We start from the raw sequence: 21,159 nt of genomic DNA on the forward strand, positions 1-21,159 counted from the left end.
TGGTTATTTTGTTTTTTGTTGCTATTCTAAACAAGACCTCCACGATGATTCTCTCGTTATATTTTGCATACCACCATATTGTGCCCAGATGCAGAAACTGAGGTTTCTTGGGTTTAAGTGACCCACGAATTGCTGGTGGTTGCAAAAACAGTAAGTGCAAAAACAGGCTGGTGCTTGGCAGAGTGGGAAGTGTAGGGCCCCAGAGCCTTCAGTCTCCCTTCTGCAGCTCGTGGGCATGGGGTTTAGGGCAAGGTACTTAACCTCAGGTTCCTCATCTACAAAATGAGGTAACACCTACCTCAGAGGGCTATGGAGAGGACTCAGTGAGCTAATGTTTGCAATGCATTTGGCCTTGACCCTAGCACATAATTAAAAAATAATTAACAGTAGGGAAAAGAATGAAGTAACAGGAAGCACTGTAAGTGGGTGGCAACATCACACAGGATTAGGATTTTATCTCCAAATGTTGCTCTGACACTTGGGAAACATTTCATTTTTTTAACTCTTAGTTTCCTCATCTGTGAAATCCAGAAAATGATATCTCTGTTACTGTGTCATGAGAAGATTAAACGAAACATATGAATGTGTATAGTATGAACATCTGATGAAGCCTAAGTGGTCAGAAAACCAGTGACTGCCATTGCATGGGTTGTCCTGCGGCTGAACTCGTGGGAGCTGGGATGAGCAAGTCTTAGAGTCCACTTCTCCTCTCTCCCCTTTTCCTCCAAATGAGGCTATTTTCATTCATGTTGCCCAGAAGAAGGAAATGAAACAAAAATTGGAAAGGAGCAGATCAGACTCTCGGCTCTGACACGTTTTTTGATGTGGATCAACCTCTACTCTCAAATTACTTTATTTGTGTAAAAAACTCCATGTTTCAAACACAGAAGCTCCCCTGGAAAAGAAATAGACACGTCAGGAAGCCAGCGTTTGTATGGAGATGGAGCAGAGACCCTTTCTTTCTCTCCTCCCTTAACTGTCAGCAAAGCTCTAGAATCACACAGGAGATGAGCTCCTTCACCGAGCAGTCTCTCCAGTGTATGCAGGGTTATATCACCCTCTAGCCATGAGCTGGGAGCAGGAAATCTGGGATCTGAACTCTCCTCCCATCTGGCTCGGGAGCCTCAAGACCAGAACCCCAACCCCAGTTCTCACAGCCAAGTTCACTGGGAGGTGAGCTTTTGCGCATATTGGCCCAGTTTCCCAAAGCCACAGGGAAGCCAGACTCACAGCTGATCAACAGAATCCAAGGAGTTGATCTTTCCTGCAGGATTTGACACACCTTCCCTCTCTTGCACTTTTCTGCTGGGGCACAAAGCAGGATGACCCCACACCCAGTCCCCTAAAAAGGCTTTTGTTGCACATTCTCTTTAATTTGGCTCCCTACCCTAATTCCCTAACAACCTTTCTGCTTGATTCTCTGGACAGCTGGATCAGAACATTTGAGAGGTCCCTTAACAAGCTATACCTCAAATTGTCCTCCACTTTGCCCTCAACCGGTATCCCAGACCAAACCTTTGCTCCTTCAGAGTGAGTTTCTTTCCCACCCAATGTGGTTTTTTCATCTGTAAATTGGTGATAATTGAGGTCTTGATCCTGATATATGACTCCAAAAGCACAAGTAGCAAACTCAGCCAAGTCACTTAAAACAAGAGGAGACATTCCTTTGAACCAAAAGGACACTCGTTACAATGGCCACTTGGGCCTCTCAAGCACACCCTTGACCTCACTGCCTAGGATAGGATGAGGTTATGCCTCTGCTATGGCTAGGATGACAGGAACCTCATCTTAAATCTAGTGACTTTAATAGTTTCTTCATGTCACTCAGTTTCACAGCTTCAATGACACAAGGTGGTTTTTGCTCAAATTAGCCTTTGATTAATTACTCCCCTGACATTCTAAGTATATGGTACATTTGTTCCTTCGATCCTGGGAAGGAAAGAGAAGGCAATAGAGTTAGCTATGTGTTGGACTTTAGGCACCAGAAAACTCTGGTCTTGGCCACTGCCAGTGCATCTGGGATGGTGTCACAAACAAAAAAGATCTCAGGAGGCACCAGGGTTTGGAAGGCTGAGAACCAATATCAGATGGAGGCCCTAACTGTGATCCACATAGGGTAGAAGGCCACTCCACACACTCAGGAAGGAAAATGCAATCTTTGTAGGTGCAGGGGTGGTGAGCATTTGAAATGGTCACACTCGATGGCAACAAAAATGCCTGGAGGTGAGGGATCTGCTTCCTCAGATGTTTGTGGGCTTCTGCCCTGAAGGTCGGCCATGAATCTCCTCCTCAAAAGCCCAGTCATTGTGCTTCCCAAAAGGCACTTTGAGCCATCAGACAGATAAGGCCCCAGAAGAACCAATCTGAGAGTGTATTTAAATCCTCGTGAGTATATGTGTCTGTTGGGGAATCACAGAGAGAGTATTTGATATGGACTTCAGGGCCAGGTCTGCCTAGATTGCAATCCAGCACCACCACTCACAGGCCCTGACTTGTGAACTAGTCAGTTACAGTTTCTGAGCTCCGACTTCCTTGTTTCTTAAATGGGAATTACATACCTCTCAATAATTCTTTTTCCTTTCTTTCTTTCTTTCTTTTTTTTGCAACTTGCATAAGAATTGCTCAGTGAGAATGAAAATCCTTTTTTTCCTTCTGATCAACTGTTTGTCCAAAGAGCCGAAGCATATTTCTCTAAATTTTCTTTATTTCTCAATTTTTATATTTTTAAAGTTGCACATTTCTGGCAAAAGTTAAGATGTTATAAACTAAACAAGAAAGCTAAATCTGTTTACAATTTTATCCCATTGAAATAATCACTACTAATAGCTGGGTAAACATTATTTTAATTTCCTCTATGAATATACTAATATATGCATATTTTTACATTCTGTCCTGCTTCCTACTCCATTACACTATGTAATATATGCCACGTAGAGGTGGACCCATTGCCTAATCTCCAACGATGCTTCCAGAAAACCACACCTGAAACTTCTTTGTATTCACTGAGTCTTTTCTAATGTTAGGAATCTGTGTGGACCACTGCCAAGAAAACTGGGACAGTGGGGTCAGAGCACGGTATATCAGGAAGGGATGTGGTTGAATCTGCTCTCCAGCCCAGGAACAAGGTAAACGCCCCCAGCCCTGTCCATGTCTCCAAACTCCACACAACCCAGGGAGTTTAGCTCTGCACAGACTTCTCTTTCTTAGGTGGTTAATCCCCATGGTTTCTGCTTTCAGGCTTGTCCTTCCTGAGGGAAAAACATGTCACAGAACTATGTTCCCTGACTTTTTGAGCACAGAATGCTTTTCTCCTATTTCTGTAATGCATACTCATTATAGAAAACTCTGAAATAATCCTAATAAAAAAAGATAAATTATCCACGATTCTACCACTCAGTTAACCATGTTAGCATTCTAAATAAAAGCTTCCATAATTCATACACAACACACACACACACACACACACACACACACACACACACACACACACACACAGAGGTACATACTTTTTCAGATTTAACAATAAATAAATGTTTACTTTGTGGTTATTGCATGTGTGGCGCCGTGCTGAGTGCCGGGATTAAGAAGAGGTTTCTGTTCTTAAGAGATCTTACAGCAATAAAGATAAACATGTAACAAACCAGCAAAAATCTGGGAAACTAGCACGCATGTATGAGTTTTACAAACCGGGTGTCATATATGATTCCTAATCAATAAATACAACTCTGCCACATGTTTTAAATGGCTTTATTGTTTTCCAGCATATAAATATGCCTTATTTTGCACACCTTCTTCTACTGTTATGGATTTAGATAATTAGTCCCTTTGGGTTACTTTTTAATAATAGCTACACGATAAATGTCCTTGAGCTAAATCATATTTCTTTAGGATAAATTCCTAATAGTGGAATGCCAAATATACATTTGAAAGTTTTGATGGAAATCACTAAACTGCTTAATGAAGACATCCTTCAACAACTCCCCTCCTCAAACATGTATAGCCTCACACCATATATTTATAATTTAGTAGACTTGCAACTATTTTCTCAGTGAAGGATGTGGAGAGATACCCAATGAAACTTGAATGGTAGAGGTTGGAGCGAGAGGTAGATGAGATGGAGATTTGAAGAAAGAAAAGTGTGGAATAGTTATCTTGGAGGGTAGGAAAGTGAATTTTCTAAGGAAATGTAGTGAGATTTTCGACATGTCAAGTGCCTGGGCTGGTCTGTATTCCAAGGAGGAAGATAAAATATATGAGGAAGACCTAAATTCCCCCAGCCAACTCCAGTCAAATCAGCCAACCTCAAACACATGAGTGCGCCCAGCCAAGATTAGCAGAGTTGCCCAGTTGAGCCCTGCCTAGATCAGTTGATCCCCTAGCTGACTCACAGATTAGTGAGAATGGTTGTTATTTTAAGCCACTGAGTTTGGGGTAGCTTCTGTTATAAGGGATAAGGATAAGGAAGAAAGAAAGGATATGAGTGGTGATGGATAATGAAAAATAGATAGGGTCCACAGATTGGGGATAAATAGTTATTGGAGGTGGAGGTGCTAATGTAAATGAACTAGCAATCTTACACGGGAATAATGATTCAGGTTAGATAACGCCACCAAAATAATTTTATTCAGAAGAATGATAATTTTGAAAGCAGGCACCCCATGATTCCTTAAATGAATGCTGGAATTGAACAGTTAAACCAAAATTATTTTAGATCCTCATCCTGTGGTACTGTGGTTTTAGGAATAGAGAACTACTAGAAGATAATAAGAATGCCCATTCTCCTTGCGGGCATTTGGCAGAGGGTGGGGGTAGAGTGGTTAGGGCTTGCCCCAGAAGTAGTGTATATCACTTCTGCTCACATTCCATTGACCAGAACTCAGTCACATGGCCATAGCTAATTGCAGGGAAAGCTGAGAGCTGTGTTCGAAAGAGGAAGAAACGAGTCTGGTGCACACCCAGTCAGTCTGCCACTCATACGGGGACTTTCTTGATTGTGACCAAAGTTGAATGGGCGTATACTTAGTGGTCAAAATTCCTTATAAAATGAATGTTCTTATAAAATGAATGTTCTTCCACATAGCTTTATGCTCTGCAAAAGGAAAAATGAAAACTTATACATAAAAGCTGGATCAACATTTCAGTGCTCTGCTAATGAAATCTTGATAATTAGAAACATGCTAGATGAATTTGAATTCTGTGTCCTCAAAAGCTCATTTATTTGTGCCCCAGAGAGAACTCAAAATTATTTTCTAAGCATTTGGACTTAGCCTGACAGTAATGTGTACTGGTTAAGAGCTCTGTTTTTGGAATTGGATCTTGGTTCTGCCATTTAACTATTATTTAGAGTACATTACTAAACCTATGACTTAGTTTTTTTCTACTGTAAAATGGCAATAATAATGACTATCTCTATTGGAAACCATGTGGGTATCTTCCTAATTGCGATGGCTTCCCGAATGCCCCCAACGCACCCCCCCCTACACACACCCCCCCCCACACACACATCCCTTAGCAGCTTTGTTTGTATTTTTAGGGGATGGTGTGTGGGGTGACATCTGACTCAAGCCAGGCCAATTGAATTCTCTCTCTTAGTATTCTAGATTTGGGACTGAGAAAAATCTTGTACTTTTTGGATTGATCTTGAACTTGGAGGTGTAGGGGTGGACATAGTCCCCCCAAAATACAGTTTGAGAAACAGGAGGATGGTCAGCAGAGAGAAAAAGATGAAGTAGATGTGAAAGTGAAGCAGAGATGGCACCTAGCCTCTTCATACTAAATTCTCTCTTTTAGCAATCCGACAAATTGACAAACTGCCTCACAGGCTTGTCCGGATAAAATGCGAAGATGTCTCTAAAGAGCTTAGCCTGGAATAAAGCAAGCACTCAAAAAATGGCATTTATGAATTGTTACACCCTTGGCTCAGACACAGGTCCTGTTGAGCTTTCTCGTTACAACACAAAATTAAGTTTCTTTAGATTTTATAGACAGCTAGGCTTAAATGTCTATTTAACTGGCAGCACAAAAGAGCCACACACTGTTAAATCCAGGAAGACAATCATGCCAGCAACTGGGGAACCCTTTGAGGGTTGTTGATTCTTGGGCAAATTGGAAGCCCAATAAAGTTTAAATGCAAATAAGATTCCCCTTAGTAGGCTCGGGGGAGCCAGATGATATTTGGTTCCTAAAGTTTATTTGTATGAACAGAGCATTGTCTTTGTCTCTTACCGGGATGTGTGCCGTAGAACATTCATTTGTTTACCTCCTCCTCCGCCTGCCTTGTTCTCTCCATATCCCCAGCATTTAGCACGGGGTGTGGCACATAGTAGGAGATGAATAAGTATTTTTCCAAAACCCGAATGCACTTTTTTTTCGCATTAATATTAACACTTGCCCACTGTCATGCACCCAGGAAGTGGCCACATGGAAGGATTCGAATTCAGGTTTATCCAGCTTGAAAGCAGCATCCCTTCTGCTATTAGTGCATTCATGGAGCTTCTACTCTGGCAACTAAAATACACCCCCGTGGGTCCTATGCAGGATTCTTAACCCTGTGCTTTTAAAATCCCTCCTGCTCTCTCGCTCTACTCATTCTCATCAACCCCCATGCTTTAATCAAAACGCCCATTCATTTATCACTCTCTCCACTGTGTTCACTGAATAATTATTGAACATAATAAATGCCCATCATTGAGCACAGAAGCCAAAAGATAAATAAGACCCTCTTCCATCCTAGCCATCAAAGCATTCGCAGGAGAGAATGTAAAAGTAATCATAATTGTTAATTATAATATAGCGTGCTCAGTGCTATGACCAGACAAGCACAAAAAGAGAGTTACCTCTCATATGTGGGAGGGTCGAGAAGAATTTTGGAAGTGCCATTTGTGCGAGCCTTTTTAGATATGGCAGAGAAAGAAAGGGGAAAAGGAATTCTAAGTTCCAGGAACAGCCTGAAGTGGGTTAAAAAGCATAGAGTACTTGTCAGGGGGCAGCAACCAGAACAGCCCAGAGTGCGTGGGAGGTTGGGGACTGGGGCTGAGGAGCAAGGGAGGAGGCAGAGAGGCAGGCTGGGGCCCCATTGCCAAGGTGCTGAAGGCCCTCGTCAGGTCTGAATCACCCAAAGGACAAATGAAGCATGTGCTTAGAACACCAGGAAAACAAGACACCCAAGATGAAATCAGAAAAGAAGACATCTAAAAAGAAATGAGTTTAATTTCAACATACCTTGGAGTTTTGTGCAATTTCAGAATAATACTTTTATTTCAAGTTTTAGCATTTTTTAAAGAAATTTGGAATTACATATGTACACTATCGCTATAATCTTTCAGTGTTTAAGGCCTCTAAAGGTTTCTTTCTGGCCCTGACCTGGTTACAGAAATTGGACACTAACCAATTTCAGTTTGGGGATTGTCAGGGTTGAGTTAAGGCAGTTTACAGAATTACCTCCTAAGTAACCTGTAACTATACCCAAGGACAATAGTAATTTATGAGATCAGTTATTTGCCCAAAAAACTTCCAATGGGTGGCATTTTAGAAACTGTGACAAATGAAGCATAACAGGAAGGACCCCTTTCTGTAGCCCCAGAGTTAGGAACCAGGGTCTTTTAAAGAGGCTGCAAACTGATCCTGCCATTCTCAATCAGTCCAGTCACACTTATCTCACATTGAGTAAGACATTTTATGACAGCATTCATGGCCAAAAGCTATACATGCCTCCCTCCATCCCCACTGCCACTGGGAAGGGAAGAGGGCGTATTCTTCCAAAAAACAAGTGTTTCAGAAAATCACTCATTTAGATTAGGAGTGTCTACAAGAAGTGGGGAAAATAGATCTCACTCCCCATTCCACGCCCACCCCAGTGCTGCCTGATGACAGAAATCCTGGAAGAGTTTCATATGTATTTTGGGTGGGTTCTCAGAGATGAAGGTGGACAAGATGAAGTGAAACTCTATGCCAAGAACATTACGTATATCAAATAGGCAAAGATAGCACACCCGCGTAGGTGCCCAGCAGTGGAGGGATTCGGGCCAAGCCAGAAGGAGAACTAAGGTTACCTTCTTACCACCTGCAGGCATGCCTCTGCTGTCTCGCCTACCGCTTCTCCCTGCCATCAATACCAGAAGTGCTAGGGAGAAGTGAAAGAACCTCCTGTAGCCTCGCTAGCTAGCACTCAGTACTTAGGTTGTAATTTCTATATTCTTCATGCCTAGCACATCCTTGGCCCAGAGAAGACATTTGATACTTGTGTTGAAAAATGAATGAATGAATTTAAGTACATAATAAAAGTTAGTTACCACCTCTGACTCCCTTTCTCGGTCATGGCTTTCCTGGTTTAGGAGTCTTATTTCTTAGAGGAGGGTGTTCCCTTGGCTCAGAGACTTGTTTAGGTAGCAATGTGACATGGTCCAGGATACACTTATTGTGTGCTCTCCAAAACTATCAGTTTCTGGGCAGGGCTTAAGTCCCACCCCCTAGTCCCACCCCTGGCCTTGCATTTCAGCTCAGTGGGCGGAAGGGCATAAATTGCAGCTGTTTGCAGTCCTGCTGCATTTTTACCAAAGGCTTCCAATAGCACAATGAAGTTGGCAGGCTTTCTCCTCCTGGTGATCCTAATCACCTTCAGCCTAGAGGTACTGGAGCTTCAGGCTGCAGTGAGACCACTGCAACTTTTGGGTGAGTCCAGACAGAAGGCAGCTCCATTCTTCTTTGAATGAGGGAGCCAGCAAGTAAAACATCAGAGGCCAGTGTGTGCAGGGGGGAGGAGGGGAAGAAATAAGAGAAAGAAAGACATTCTAGTTAAGGAGTCGTTGCCGGGGACCCACCTTGACTGCAGAACCTCTCTTCTTTTGCCTCTACCTTCTCCCATCCTTTCCCTGGGTCCCCCCTCCATCTGGACACTCCTCTATTCCTCCCTTTCTGCCCCCTCATCAGCCATCCTCCATCTCCCCGGCATCTCTCTCTCTACCAGTTTCTTCTTCTCTCAGTAATCATATCAATCTCTTCCTTTTACTATTGATAGTCTCGAAGGAGTAATCAATTCTCTGCCCTTATTGCCCCACACTTCTTCCCTTAACCCCCTGAAGACTGAGTATAGTCTCCATTGCTGCCCCCATCACTTTGCTGAACCTTCTCTCCTTAGTCCTGCTGACAAATCTCTTGACTCTCTTCAGTAGCCAAACTCTTCACCTCTGCAGCATCTGACATTTTTTGCCACTCCGTCAGTCCTCAAACTTTCTTCTCCCCTGGATTTTCTTCACTGTATCTCTTTCTTCTCCCTAAATATTATTGGATTCAACTCTTATTCCCCTCTCTTCTTTGCTCTCCCCCCACTACATTTAACTGGTTGCTAAATACCATCATTCTTTGAAATTGTCTCTTGCACATGTTTCTTCCTTTTCACACCCCAGTTGCCACACTGTATTTCCAACCCTGGTTACCCCATGCTTGGGCCAATGCAATAGCTTCCCAGCAACTCTCCCCGCCCCTCTCTTCCTCCTGAAAGTTGCTTGCTTGTTGAATCGTGGTTTGTTCTGTGCTCTCACATCAGAATAACCTTTGTAAGTAAACAGTATATCCTCCTCTGGGCCTACCAAATGAAATCCAAACTCCTCAGGTCCTCAAGATATGTCCTCTGCAACTTTGTCCCTACCTACTTTTCCTGCTTAATTTCCAACTGTTCCCTAATTCTTATCCAGCCTTCCATTTGCCATTCCTTCTGTATTCCTTGTATTTCAGGGTGAGGAGTGAAGCAGGTGAAGCACCGAGGGCACAAAATTTAAGGAGGTGCTTACTCTCAAGGTTGTGCAAGGGCCTCCTTAAATTTTGTGCCCAACGTACCTCATGTACCTCCCCTTGTCCCAGCCCCATTGCATTTTTCCCTTGTAAACTTTTGCTAACAATTCTTTTCTCACAAACTCTACTATCCCTTTCAATTCTGCCATAAAAAGATTTCTGTACTTCAAGAATCATCTTTTCTGATTAATCTGATTGGACGTAATGTCTCTCTTTTGAGCCCCTTTAGTCTTTTGAATATACCTCTCTCAGTACACTTGTCTCACACTGCTTCGTTTTTAGTACTTTAAACATAAGTCTTGTTTCCATTGTTAGACTCTAAGCTGCTTGAAGGTAATGACCCTATCTTACATCTTTGTATTTCCTGAATAACTTACCTCTATGCTTTATACATAGGAAGAAATCAACAGATATAATGAGTGACTAAATGCCATCAGTGAGGACAAGAAGTCTTTAACCCTTTCATTGTAAATCAACAGCTAATGGAAACATGGAGGGATGATGTTTTCTCTGAAGTGTGAAAGTACATCGTAGACATCCCACTAGGCCCCCTTCTTACGTATCTTTAAAGTAGGCCTTGCTTTATTGGGATTATCTGAATGCATTGTTTTTAATTGAAAAATATAAGATGTTAATGAGCATTATTCTTCAAGTAATCATTTAAATTACATTATACATTGAATTAAAAGAAAAAAGTGAAACTGGCTCCTTAATCAAGGGCTGTTTTCTCTAGCACCTGTGCCTAAAGCATGGCTGTAGTCAGCTGGTCTGTTTTAATGCAGGCGCCTGCATTGAGCTCTGCAGCGGTGACTGGGACTGTGATCCAGGGGACCACTGTGTCAGCAATGGGTGTGGCCACATCTGTGTTTCAGACTAAAGACAAGTGAAAAAAAATCAGGTACTTTCTTGCTGCCTCACACCTTGTCCAAGCCAGACAGGCTGTACACTGGCTCTGATGGGACTTTCCAGATATGGGTGGGACAGAAGCCTGTCTCTCTGTGGCCTCTCCCTCTTTACTGACCCATCCTCCCAAAGGAAGCAACTATCACAGGATTTTGATTTCCAAACCTTTAAAATCATTTAATTACCTAGTATATCCTGGTGAGAAATCAGATTACTTGATCAAAAAGAAGATAAAAATCACTCATAATCTTCCATCCCCAAGTGGCATCTGCTTAACACTTCAGTGAATATTTTAAACACACACACAAATATATAATATAAAAATGAGATAATCTTGTGCCTATTTTTATTGCTTGATTATTTCACTTAGAAATAGCTAGTGAATAATTTTTAATGCCAACACTGATGCTTAAATACTTACCAATCTCAATTAACACACATTTAGTTTCTTACTTTTATATTATTAATATGGCTGTAATGAATATTAAATTGGTATACATGCCCTTATTAATTTTTGTTAAGATAAATTCTAAGAAGTATAATTAATGACCAAAGAGCATGCTCATTTTTAGCCTCTGATGCACACTGCCATATTGACACATGAAAGCTCCTTTCCTGTAAAATTATTTCAGGGTCCTCACATGATAATTTCTTCATTTTCAGTAACCATTAAATTTAAAAAGCATAATTAAAAGCTACTATGAAAAAACGCTTAATTATAAATTAAGTTGTATCAAACACAACAGAATCAACATATACTTTAAAAATAACCCATTTGTGTTCCAAATGTATTATTTGTCCAATCCACCCACAATTCTTGGGATCCTTTTGGCCTTGCTATCTCCATGCAGGGGCTTATTGATTCCCAGAACTGGGAACTTTTGCCTCTCAATTGTTTTCTGTGGATTCAGGTGTCACACATTTTTTTTGTCCATTTCCCAGATGAAAACTTATCTTAAGGGTCATCCTTCTCTAATAATTACTCATCCCTTCCTAGAGTTCCTTATCTTCAGAGATGTGACTGTTTGGAGAGCCTTGCTCAGGAAAACAGATGAAAATGGGGACCTGCGAATGGAGATTACGAGGGACGTGGTGGAGGGAAAAAAAGGTTTTTTTGTTTTTTTAATAAATCAGCATTGTTAAAAGTACCCACACTACTTGAATTATTTGGGCAAGGGTGATGAAGAGGAGGAGGAAGAGGTGGGGGATAGATGATCTTTGTTGAACACTTGCTATGCAACAAGGATTGTGTTATATTTTCCAAAAGCATCATCTAATTTATCCCTCCAGGAACTTTGTGACTGCTTATTACCATTGCCATTTTACGTGTAAGGACACTGACGTTTGGAGAAATTAAGTAATTTGCTCAAAGTCATATAGCAGCTAGGTGTCAGGGTCTTAACTATAATCCCAGTGCAACCTAAGATGAGCCACACTAAACTCAAATCCTTTCTATACTCTCTTTCACTCCACCTCTTCTGTGGTGATGACCAGGCCTCATGTCCTTCTAGCCCAGTGTGTTGGACATCTCTTATGCACTGCTTTAGATACTCTTCACCTTATACTCTTATGCTAAGCATTGCTACAGCAATCAGTTTATTTCAGGCATCTATCTACTAGCTTAGCATGAGATAACTTGTCAGAGTCTTACTGAGAACTTGTACCCTAGTATCCCACACCTCTCACTTTTGCCTCAGGGCTTCTCTGATTATACAAGAGACTTATGCAGGAACCACCACATACTGATGCATGTTCAACTCAGAAGACCGGAGAATTCATGCTTGTTGGGGCAACGCTTGACAATAGAGGTCAAAGGCTGACAGATATATGCTTCCCCCTTCCATACCTCAGGAGACGGGTTCTGAGAGCATCCAATAAAGCTTGTCAGAAAGTCCTGAGGTGTGAGCAATCACTCATCCCTTGCAATGGCCAACTCAACAGCACACATTTGTCTTGATTCTCCTTTCTTCTTTGTTCATTCTTGAATAAATCACCCACATACCAACCTCATCCGTGGCTCTGCTTTAGGAGATCTCAAACTAAAACACGATTGACTAGGTCTCAGCTCCTGATGTCTGAGCAAAATGCTTGAATATTACAAATACACACATATACATAACATACATATACACACATTCCAAGAATAAACAATAATATACAACCATAGTGAAATCTAAATTCAAACAAACAAAAAAAATAGTTATCCCCAAAGAAGCCCAAAATCTTCAGAGAATTAGCTCTTCTCAAGCAAACATTCAATTTTTATTGCTAAACAGAAGTGTTTTATTCTCAGGATATAAAATATACATTCAGGTGGCTACAAGGTTTTCCCTAAGAGCCATGGGTGAGAACTTGCCTCATATTTGCATAACTCAAAGGTTTTCCCAGTCTGCCTGAATTTAATTTCAAGCTTTCACCTATTGAGTAATTGATGACTGTTCACAGCTTTTGAAATGGCTATTTTTCTTTTCCAGCATCTTGCTTTTAAAGTTTCAGGAAATCTTGGGGTGTCCAATCTCAACCAGGTCACCCTTTGGCAGGTTATAGTTTACATGATTCACTTTGAACTCCAACATTACTTTTCTTGTGTGATGAGGTGTCTCAAGATCCACAGGATTCACAGCCAGCTACAAAGACTACTGGAAAATTTAACATTTATTGTGTGGTTTTGTGCCTGGGGAAAAAATCAGGGGCCGTAATACGATGTAAGAAAAGTAGAAGAATGTCGTAGAACTTGCAGTTTCTGTCACTGCCATCCACAACGGCTCCTCACCAACCCCGGCCAGAATCTGAATCGCTGGTACTAAACAGGAATGTCGGCCCTGATCAGGAACAAACTTTCTGGAAGGAGAGTCTCCTTCAGTCAGGGATCTAGGAGAAGTGGGCGGCGAAAAAGTCTCCAAGCTAGTTTCTGATGAGTATTTGTAGGGCAACAGTCTGAGGAGGTGGTAATCGTGGAACTCTATTACGTTGGATTCTGGACCAAATAAGACATTTCCGGGACTGGCGTGAGGGGACAGGGATGCCCCGGAAGTACTTCCCTGTTGTTCTACGTAGGAAAGATGGCGGTGGTGCAAGTTGCAGGCTCCCTGTTGGGCGGGTCGCCCCGGGAGGCGCCGCGGGAGCCACCCCACGAGCTGGGCACTGGGTTCCGCCGCTTGTCGGCCAGGCTCTGCGCCTTGCGTCCGGATGACAGCAACTCCGCACGCACCGAGATCCACCTGCTCCTAGACCAGCTCATCTCCGAGAACTACAGCGAGGGCGGCGACGTGGCACCGGAGGTAGGCGGTGTGCGGGGCGGGGAGGACTCCGGGCGCGCCTGCTGGCCCCGCCCCCACCCCTCAGGGACCCTAGCTGGTAGCTCCCGCCTGCCTCTCCCGGCTTTTCTCGCTTCCACTTGGCATTACTTAGTTCCAGGCTCGTTTGCTCCCTCCAGCCGTGGCACATTCCCTTTCTCCCTCTATCTGGAAGACCCTGCAGTTCTTCGTAAATTCGTATTTTTAAAACCCAACTTAGATGACTTACGTTGTGATAGCAACGCAGGTGTCATCTCTGGTACCACCTTCCCGTCTCCCTTCTCCACTCCCTGCATCTAGAATACTTTGTATATAAGATTCACTACTACAGTTTATTGAGTACGTGGTACACGGACCACATACTGTACTTTCCCGTGCACTGTTCCAGGAACTTAGAATATGAGTATTATTAGGTCTATATTACTGGGAAAAAACAAACAAGCAAACAAACAAACACTGAGGCTCATAAAGATCCAATGTCATGTTGCTGGCAAAAGGCAGAACTAGAATTGGAACCTAAGTCTGTCACAATGCCTGCCATTTTCTGTGTCTCCATACTAGTTCTGCCCTCTGTGCCTCTTTAGAAGTATGCTGACTCTGAGTACTGTTCACATACATCAGGCCTACAGTGCTGCTTACTGAATTCCCTGAATCTTTTGACCCCATCATACCACTGCCTTCTGGTGCACACAGGCACCTCAAACCAGACGGTTCCTAAAAATGAGTATATTATCCCTACACACACACGCCATTCCCAACCTGTTCTGTTCCCCTACATAGACAGCCTGCCAACCCACAAGGGCACAAACTGGTTCTTTCCCTTTCCTTCTTTCCAGATCCTATCCAATCTGGATTTCTTCGAATCTGTCTCATAAATATTTCTCAGTCCATCCCCTCCTCTCTTATTTCCATTGCCAATCCCTTAGGCCCTCAGGCAAGATGACTCTTGGACTATTCCTCTGGTCTCCTCTAATTTATCCTGGGTCCAGTCCAGCTCTTCTCCAGACCATTCTTTGCTCTGCTGCCAGAGTGAGCTTTTCTTTAGTGGAAAAAATTCTGATTAGAAAAGTAAAACTTTGATTGGGAAAGATCTTCAACACATATTGGTAAATGGTAAAAGCAAGTTATAGAACAGTTCATACAGTATGAGATTAATATAGATGGGAAGTTTAAAAATTTATATACACTTATAGTTACAAAGAGTTCACAACAAAGTAATAGTATGCATCACTAGGGAGTGGAGTGGAATTAAAGGAGTAGTGGAGACTTTAATTTGTATAATTTTATAATTTTGCTCCAAAAATATGTGCCATTTCAGTTTCCTGTCCTGTCACTCCTTTTGTGCTGTGTGCAGTCATTTCACACTTGTTCCTCAAGCACCTGCTGGTGTTTCATACCTACTGGTATTCCGTGTTTTTGTACCCTTCATTCCCTTTGCTTGCAGTGTCTTTCATTGCCTTGTCTGCCTGCAGGTATTTACTCATCCTTCAAATCGTTCCAGATTCTGCTTAAAAATCACCTTCATAAGACCTTCCTAATTATCATTTCTCCAGACTTTGTACTTAATTCTTTCAGCACTTAATTCTCTTTTAAGTATTTGTGAGAATTTCTGTCTTCCTAACTAGATTGTGAGCTTTTAGGGGTTCTGAAATATGTTTGTTTACCTTTGGAATGCAAAGACCTAACATACTTCTTGACACATAGTAGGTACTGAGAGTCTTTTCATTCAGTAAACATCAATGGGTGAATGAATAGTCTGATTTGCAAATAGATTCCTCTTTTTTTCTTTCGAATTTCCTAATTTTACATTAAATTCATCCAAGCATCATTTCTGATTTTCCCACTGGCTTTGAAAATCTAGATTGCTAGTTCTTGATATTTTTAACCTAAGTATGTGCTTTTATATTATGGAAGCCTTTCTTTAGTTATTTAATTGTACTGTCTCTGCAAATGTATAGTCTTTTTTAGGAGTCTTTAGCCTGTCATAAGCCATGTTGATTCTTTTGCTTCTTTTTTAGCACATCTTAGTTTTGTACTTCATTTCATTTTTACCCCCTTTTTTCTACCTCAAGTTTCATCCTTCCCCATTTTGAGTGTGAACAGTCACTTTTTATTCCCATTTGGCTGTGTTGTTTTTTTTTTTTTGGTGGGGCGTCTTCATGTGACTAATAGGTATGTCACCTTTCTATTGTCTTTTTTTTTTGGTAGGACGTCAGTGCTCTTCTAGTCCAAGCTTGCCGACTGGTGCCTCTTAATCAGAATCATCTTGTCAGCAAAGTGTCTCAGCTTATCCACCACTTACTTAACACATTACAGGTAATCATTCATGTAACTTTAGAATTCAGATCATGAACTTCAACAATAAGTACTTTTAAAATACATATGTGGTAAGTGCGATAGGCCAGTCTTTTGAGAAGCTATAGAAAAAGCAAATGCCCACTAAGAATGGTATTAAAACAAATATGACTCAGACCAAAAAAAAAATTCTGCACAATTCTAGAAGTTTCTCCATTAGAGGTATTCCTTTTTGCTTAGTTCAAGAGATGAGAATCATTCAGGCCCCTGGGTCTTAGAATTTTTCATGAAAGATGTATTTGTCCAAGATATATCTAAGAACAAATTGAAATAATTCCCTACCCCTTTCCTGCCAGTATTTTTCCCTCTTTTCCAAAGCTACCATTTTTGTGGGCTACTTTCCGTCTTCATAAAACTGGAGAACTAGCCTGGGGGCAAAAGGGACGCTAAATAAAAAGACTCCTTTTATTTATATCAAGGTCTGTACTAGCTCCCTTCTCTCCAGAACCTTTTCCAATTTGTTAAATAAATGTATTATCTTTTTAGGAATAGTTAAAGTTGTTACTATAAGATACACATGAATATGCAAATGTAGTTTGAACAAAACTTATCAGTTAGCATTATGTAATCTAAGGTGCTGTTGGCTGCAAGAAACAGAAAAGCCAACATCGAGAAGTTAAACAATTTTTTAAACAAATTATGTTGCATCACAAGCCTTGAGGGAGGCTTTATTGGCATCTTTCCATTCTGCCATCTGTAGTACGTGGGTTATCCTGAGCTAGCATCTCTCACGGTAATAAGATGGCTGCCTTATTTCCAGGCATCCCATGCAAAATAAATAACACCCAGAAGAAGCAAAAGAACCATTTATTTTGTGTCTTTTTTATTTAAGAATAAGGAAATGTGTCCTATAGACTCTCTGGCAGACCGCCCTGATATCTGGCTGCGGAGATCGAGGTCATAATGAGAGCCCCTCTAAAACAGTTTGATGAAGGGAATGGGATTATGAGTGACTTAAACCAGGGATTTCAATCTTGACTACACATTAGAATCACCTGGAGGGTTTAAGCTCCCTAGATGATTACAGTGTGCAGCTCCACCCTAACATCTAGCTTTCTCAACCTCAGCACTACTGATGCTTTGGATTGGATAATTCTTTCTTCGGGTGTGGGGGAGATGGTGGGAAATTACTCTGTGCATTATAGGATGTTTAACAGAATCCTTGGCCTCTACCCACTAGATACCAGTAGCTTCTCTCCAGTTGTGACAGTCAAAAATGTCTATAGACATTGCCAAATGTTCCCTAAGGGTCAAGATTGCCCCTGTAGAGTACCACTGTCTTAGACTAATTAGGATTCACTCTCAGGTCTCATGGGAATGGTAGGCACCCAAATAAAATCTGTTCTGCCAGCAAGAAAAGAGGAGGCCAATACTGGTAGGTACCAGTCTGCTACATATGACTTCTTAAATGGAATAAGGCTGTTTTCAAGTTTAGAATTTTTCAAACTGATGTGATAGCTTCTGAATGTTTACTATTCTCAGTTATATTATCTTTGTAACACTAGCAATTAGAATAGTTTCTTATCACTTATGGCATCTACAATTCTTAACCAACTCTCTAGCATTTGATGATAGTTGATGTCAGTTGTCTGTGAATTGACACTTGGATTAGCCTACTTTGTCCCAACAAGATTATAAACAACTTGAGGTTAGGGATATGCCATCTCTTCCTGTTATATTTGCCATATCATAGTAGAGACTTAGTAGTATTTAACAGACATATTTATTCACAATGTATTTGTTGAGTGTTTACTAATTCAATAAGGCAATTTAGTTGAATTAAGAAATATCAGTGGATTGAGTCTTACATATCTGTGTATTTACAGCTGCCAGTGTCTGGTTAGTTCAAGGACAAGTTATAAGGATTTTGCCATGTTCTACTTTGAGAGGAGGGAATAAAGGGTAACAAGTGAACAAGACCCTGGGGCAAGGAGAAGGCTCTATCTTGATTGAGCTTTCAAGGCCTTTAGAGCTGATCTTTTTGACACAAAAAAATATGGACGCACAGGCGCTCTCTCTTACACAGCTTGATTCAGATGAGCATGTTTCTGGAAAGGATAAAGTTTTTTATAAGTTAGCTCATATGTATTTTTTCTTCTATCGATAGGTAATTGTTGATGAACAGAACCTGGATTTCCTGTTGGCGTATACAATTTCTGCTCTTCAACAATGCAGTTCCTGGACACATGTGAAAATTCTTCAAGCTCTGGCAGCTCTGGTTTACTGCAATGGCTCAAAATGTCAGAAGGTAGTTTGAACTACATTTTGTTTTTCCTTTGAAAGGTTAGGAGCACAGGCTCTGAACCAACAGGCTTGCATTGAGGTTTCCGTCCTGTCATTAATTAGATGTGTCATCTTGAATAACTGTTCCTTGACCTCTCGAAGCCTCCTTTCCTCACATATAAAATATTTTCTCGTACTCATGAAATGCTTGGCACTCAGTAAATAGTAACCAATATCATTACCCATTAGCTTAGCAGCCAAGACTAAAGAGCTTCAGCAACTCACTAGCCTGGGAGTGATGATCCTTCCTGATGTTTTTTGGCATATCTTTGTGTGCCCATCTAAAGATTTACCTAGCAGTTAGTCTTTGGTACTTAAACTGTGCTTTAGTTAAAAAAATGAAATCTCTCTAAAGAGTGATATTTTCCAGAAGCTATTCTTCGACCAACATTGGCTATTATTTTTTTTTTTAGTACCTCCCAGACTTGTTAGGCAAGAGCGGACTCTTGATGAAGTTGAGTGACTGGGCTCAGTCCGACCCTGAAGTTAGGCGAGCTGCAGTGCATTGTATGGCAAACTTATGTCTCAGGTATGTGGATCCAATCAGATTTCCCAGTTGTAATAAGATAAGGCCTCTTGTGGGCCCTTTGTAGGTGGTTCAATCTGTCTGAAGCCAGAGCCAACTTAGAAAAATAACCTACTTTACATTTCCTATGTTCTTTGCTAATAAGTACATCTTATATTGTTTATTTTTAATTTTAATGTTGCTTATAAAGAAAGTTTGTAAAGAAACGAAGGAAAAATAGACTAGGACTTTATGCCTAAAATACAGTAAAAGTGATATATGTGAAGTCTGTCATGCATGGTGTTGTTTTCTATCGGTATAAATTCTAACCTTATTCAGTCTTTTAGAAGGATATATTCATATGAATTTAAGCTTTGGTGAGATTTATCTGTCAAGGCCAATTTCTTCTAAGAAAATGAAACCAATCCCAGTTCTAGATTCATGCAATAGAAAATGAGCAGCACAAACTTGAACCGATGTATGATATCTTGTCTCTATATTGCAGTGTTGTTCAGTGACTAGGAGGGCAGGTTCAGCTGTGTGATTCTCTCTTGACAAATAATGCAGGACCTGTCTGCATTATTTTCCTTTAAGAACTGAAAAGCAGAGCTGAATAAGATTTCTCTTTCTCCATACTTCTTCCATTACAAACTTCTGTATCTTTTCCCTATAGAAACCATTCTTCCTTCTTCCTGTTCATTCAAGTCTTGTGCCTGTCCCATAGCAGTAATTAATTAACCAAAGTGTACAATCTTCCATAATACAGTTTTATTCAAGGATATATTCCAACTCCATTAGTCTGTATTACTGCTACTTTTAATTCTTATTCTTTTGCAAGCCCATTTCAAGGGAGACTTGAGTTTGAGCTGCTTTCTCTGTGTGTGTTTCAGTGTGCCAGGACAGCCGTACTTGGAGGAGCCCTACCAAAATATTTGCTTCCAAGCTTTCTTGACCACTTTACAGTCTCCAAAATCATCTGATATGGATGATATCACGTTTTGCATGGTAGGTGGGACTCACTAATCTTGTGAATGTTTAGATGTGTTAGATGTAGCAGTGAAAAAGAAGCTATTACCAAAGAGTTTAATTTGGTTGCTGTATTAGTTTTGTCTAGAGATAAAGGTATAAGTGTAAAAAATTAAAATCATATTTTTCAAGTTTAAATTACAAGACACTGTTTTTGTTTGGTTTTTTTTTGCTGTTGTTCTTGTTTTGTAATTCTAGGTTTTTAAGAACAGTATTTTTTCCCTCCTGACTATAAAAGCAATACCATTTCAGACTAGTGACTGTCTTTTAGATGGAAGGGAAAGGAGTGGATTCAACAATATCTGCAATATTTTATTTCTTTTTAAAAAAAATCTGTTGCAAATATGACAATTTCTTAACATGTTTTAAATTCTGAGTAGCACATTTCAAAAATTATAGATCTAAGATGGTAAAAGTTCCCTATAGCTCTCTGCTCAGATATAACCACTGGAAACAATTTGTCCTACGTGCTCCCAGATTTTTTTTTCTATATATAAATGACCATATTTACAATTTTTAAATGGGATCGTGTTAAATACGCTGTTTTGCCACTTTCTTTTTTAATATCTTGGACCTCTTTTCAGTACCTATTCAGGACCTCTTTTCATGTACCTCATGCTTTCTAACTCTCTAGCTAGGAGACCTTGGGCAAGTTACTTAATATCTCCATGTTCCTTATCTCAGAAATAGGACAGATGATATAACTACCTTGTTAAGGGTCTTATGAGTAGTATGTGAAATAAAGCATTTAAAGTGCTTGGCAAAATGCATGCTATTATTATTGTTGAGTTTCACATGTTAGCAGAGGGTTAGCTTCTTATATATTCATTGTCATGATTGATGGACATTCAAGTTTTTTCAGTGTTTCCACTATTTCAAACAAGGCTACAGTTCACATTCTCTCCAAGTGGGGCGTATTTCTAAAGGACAGAATCCTAGAACTGAGATTTCTGAGTCAAAAATCAGTCTCAATCAGAAGTGCCCTCCAGAAACCTGTCCCCA

At 40.7% G+C, this 21,159-nt stretch overlaps 1 protein-coding gene and 1 long non-coding RNA gene across 2 annotated transcripts in view; both read left to right on the plus strand.

Moving 5' to 3' along the window:
* Positions 1–8,557: 8,557 nt before the first annotated feature.
* LOC105304984 lies at positions 8,558–12,279 on the plus strand. Its single transcript, XR_897046.2, has 3 exons — positions 8,558–8,670; positions 10,572–10,687; positions 11,690–12,279. It is a non-coding gene; the product is annotated as an uncharacterized LOC105304984 (long non-coding RNA).
* Positions 12,280–13,377: 1,098 nt separating this feature from the next.
* The window catches only part of HEATR6 (HEAT repeat containing 6), a 32,770-nt gene continuing 24,988 nt past the window's right edge, over positions 13,378–21,159 (plus strand). Inside the window, exons 1-5 of the mRNA XM_011379372.2 lie at positions 13,378–13,973; positions 16,197–16,304; positions 18,451–18,591; positions 19,040–19,155; positions 20,022–20,136. Of these exons, the coding sequence (XP_011377674.1) occupies positions 13,755–13,973; positions 16,197–16,304; positions 18,451–18,591; positions 19,040–19,155; positions 20,022–20,136 (699 nt within the window). The 5' untranslated portion in view covers positions 13,378–13,754. The remainder of the gene's footprint in view (positions 13,974–16,196; positions 16,305–18,450; positions 18,592–19,039; positions 19,156–20,021; positions 20,137–21,159) is intronic.

Source organism: Pteropus vampyrus, unplaced genomic scaffold (genome assembly GCF_000151845.1).
Source record: "Pteropus vampyrus isolate Shadow unplaced genomic scaffold, Pvam_2.0 Scaffold358, whole genome shotgun sequence".
Taxonomy (NCBI): domain Eukaryota; kingdom Metazoa; phylum Chordata; class Mammalia; order Chiroptera; family Pteropodidae; genus Pteropus; species Pteropus vampyrus.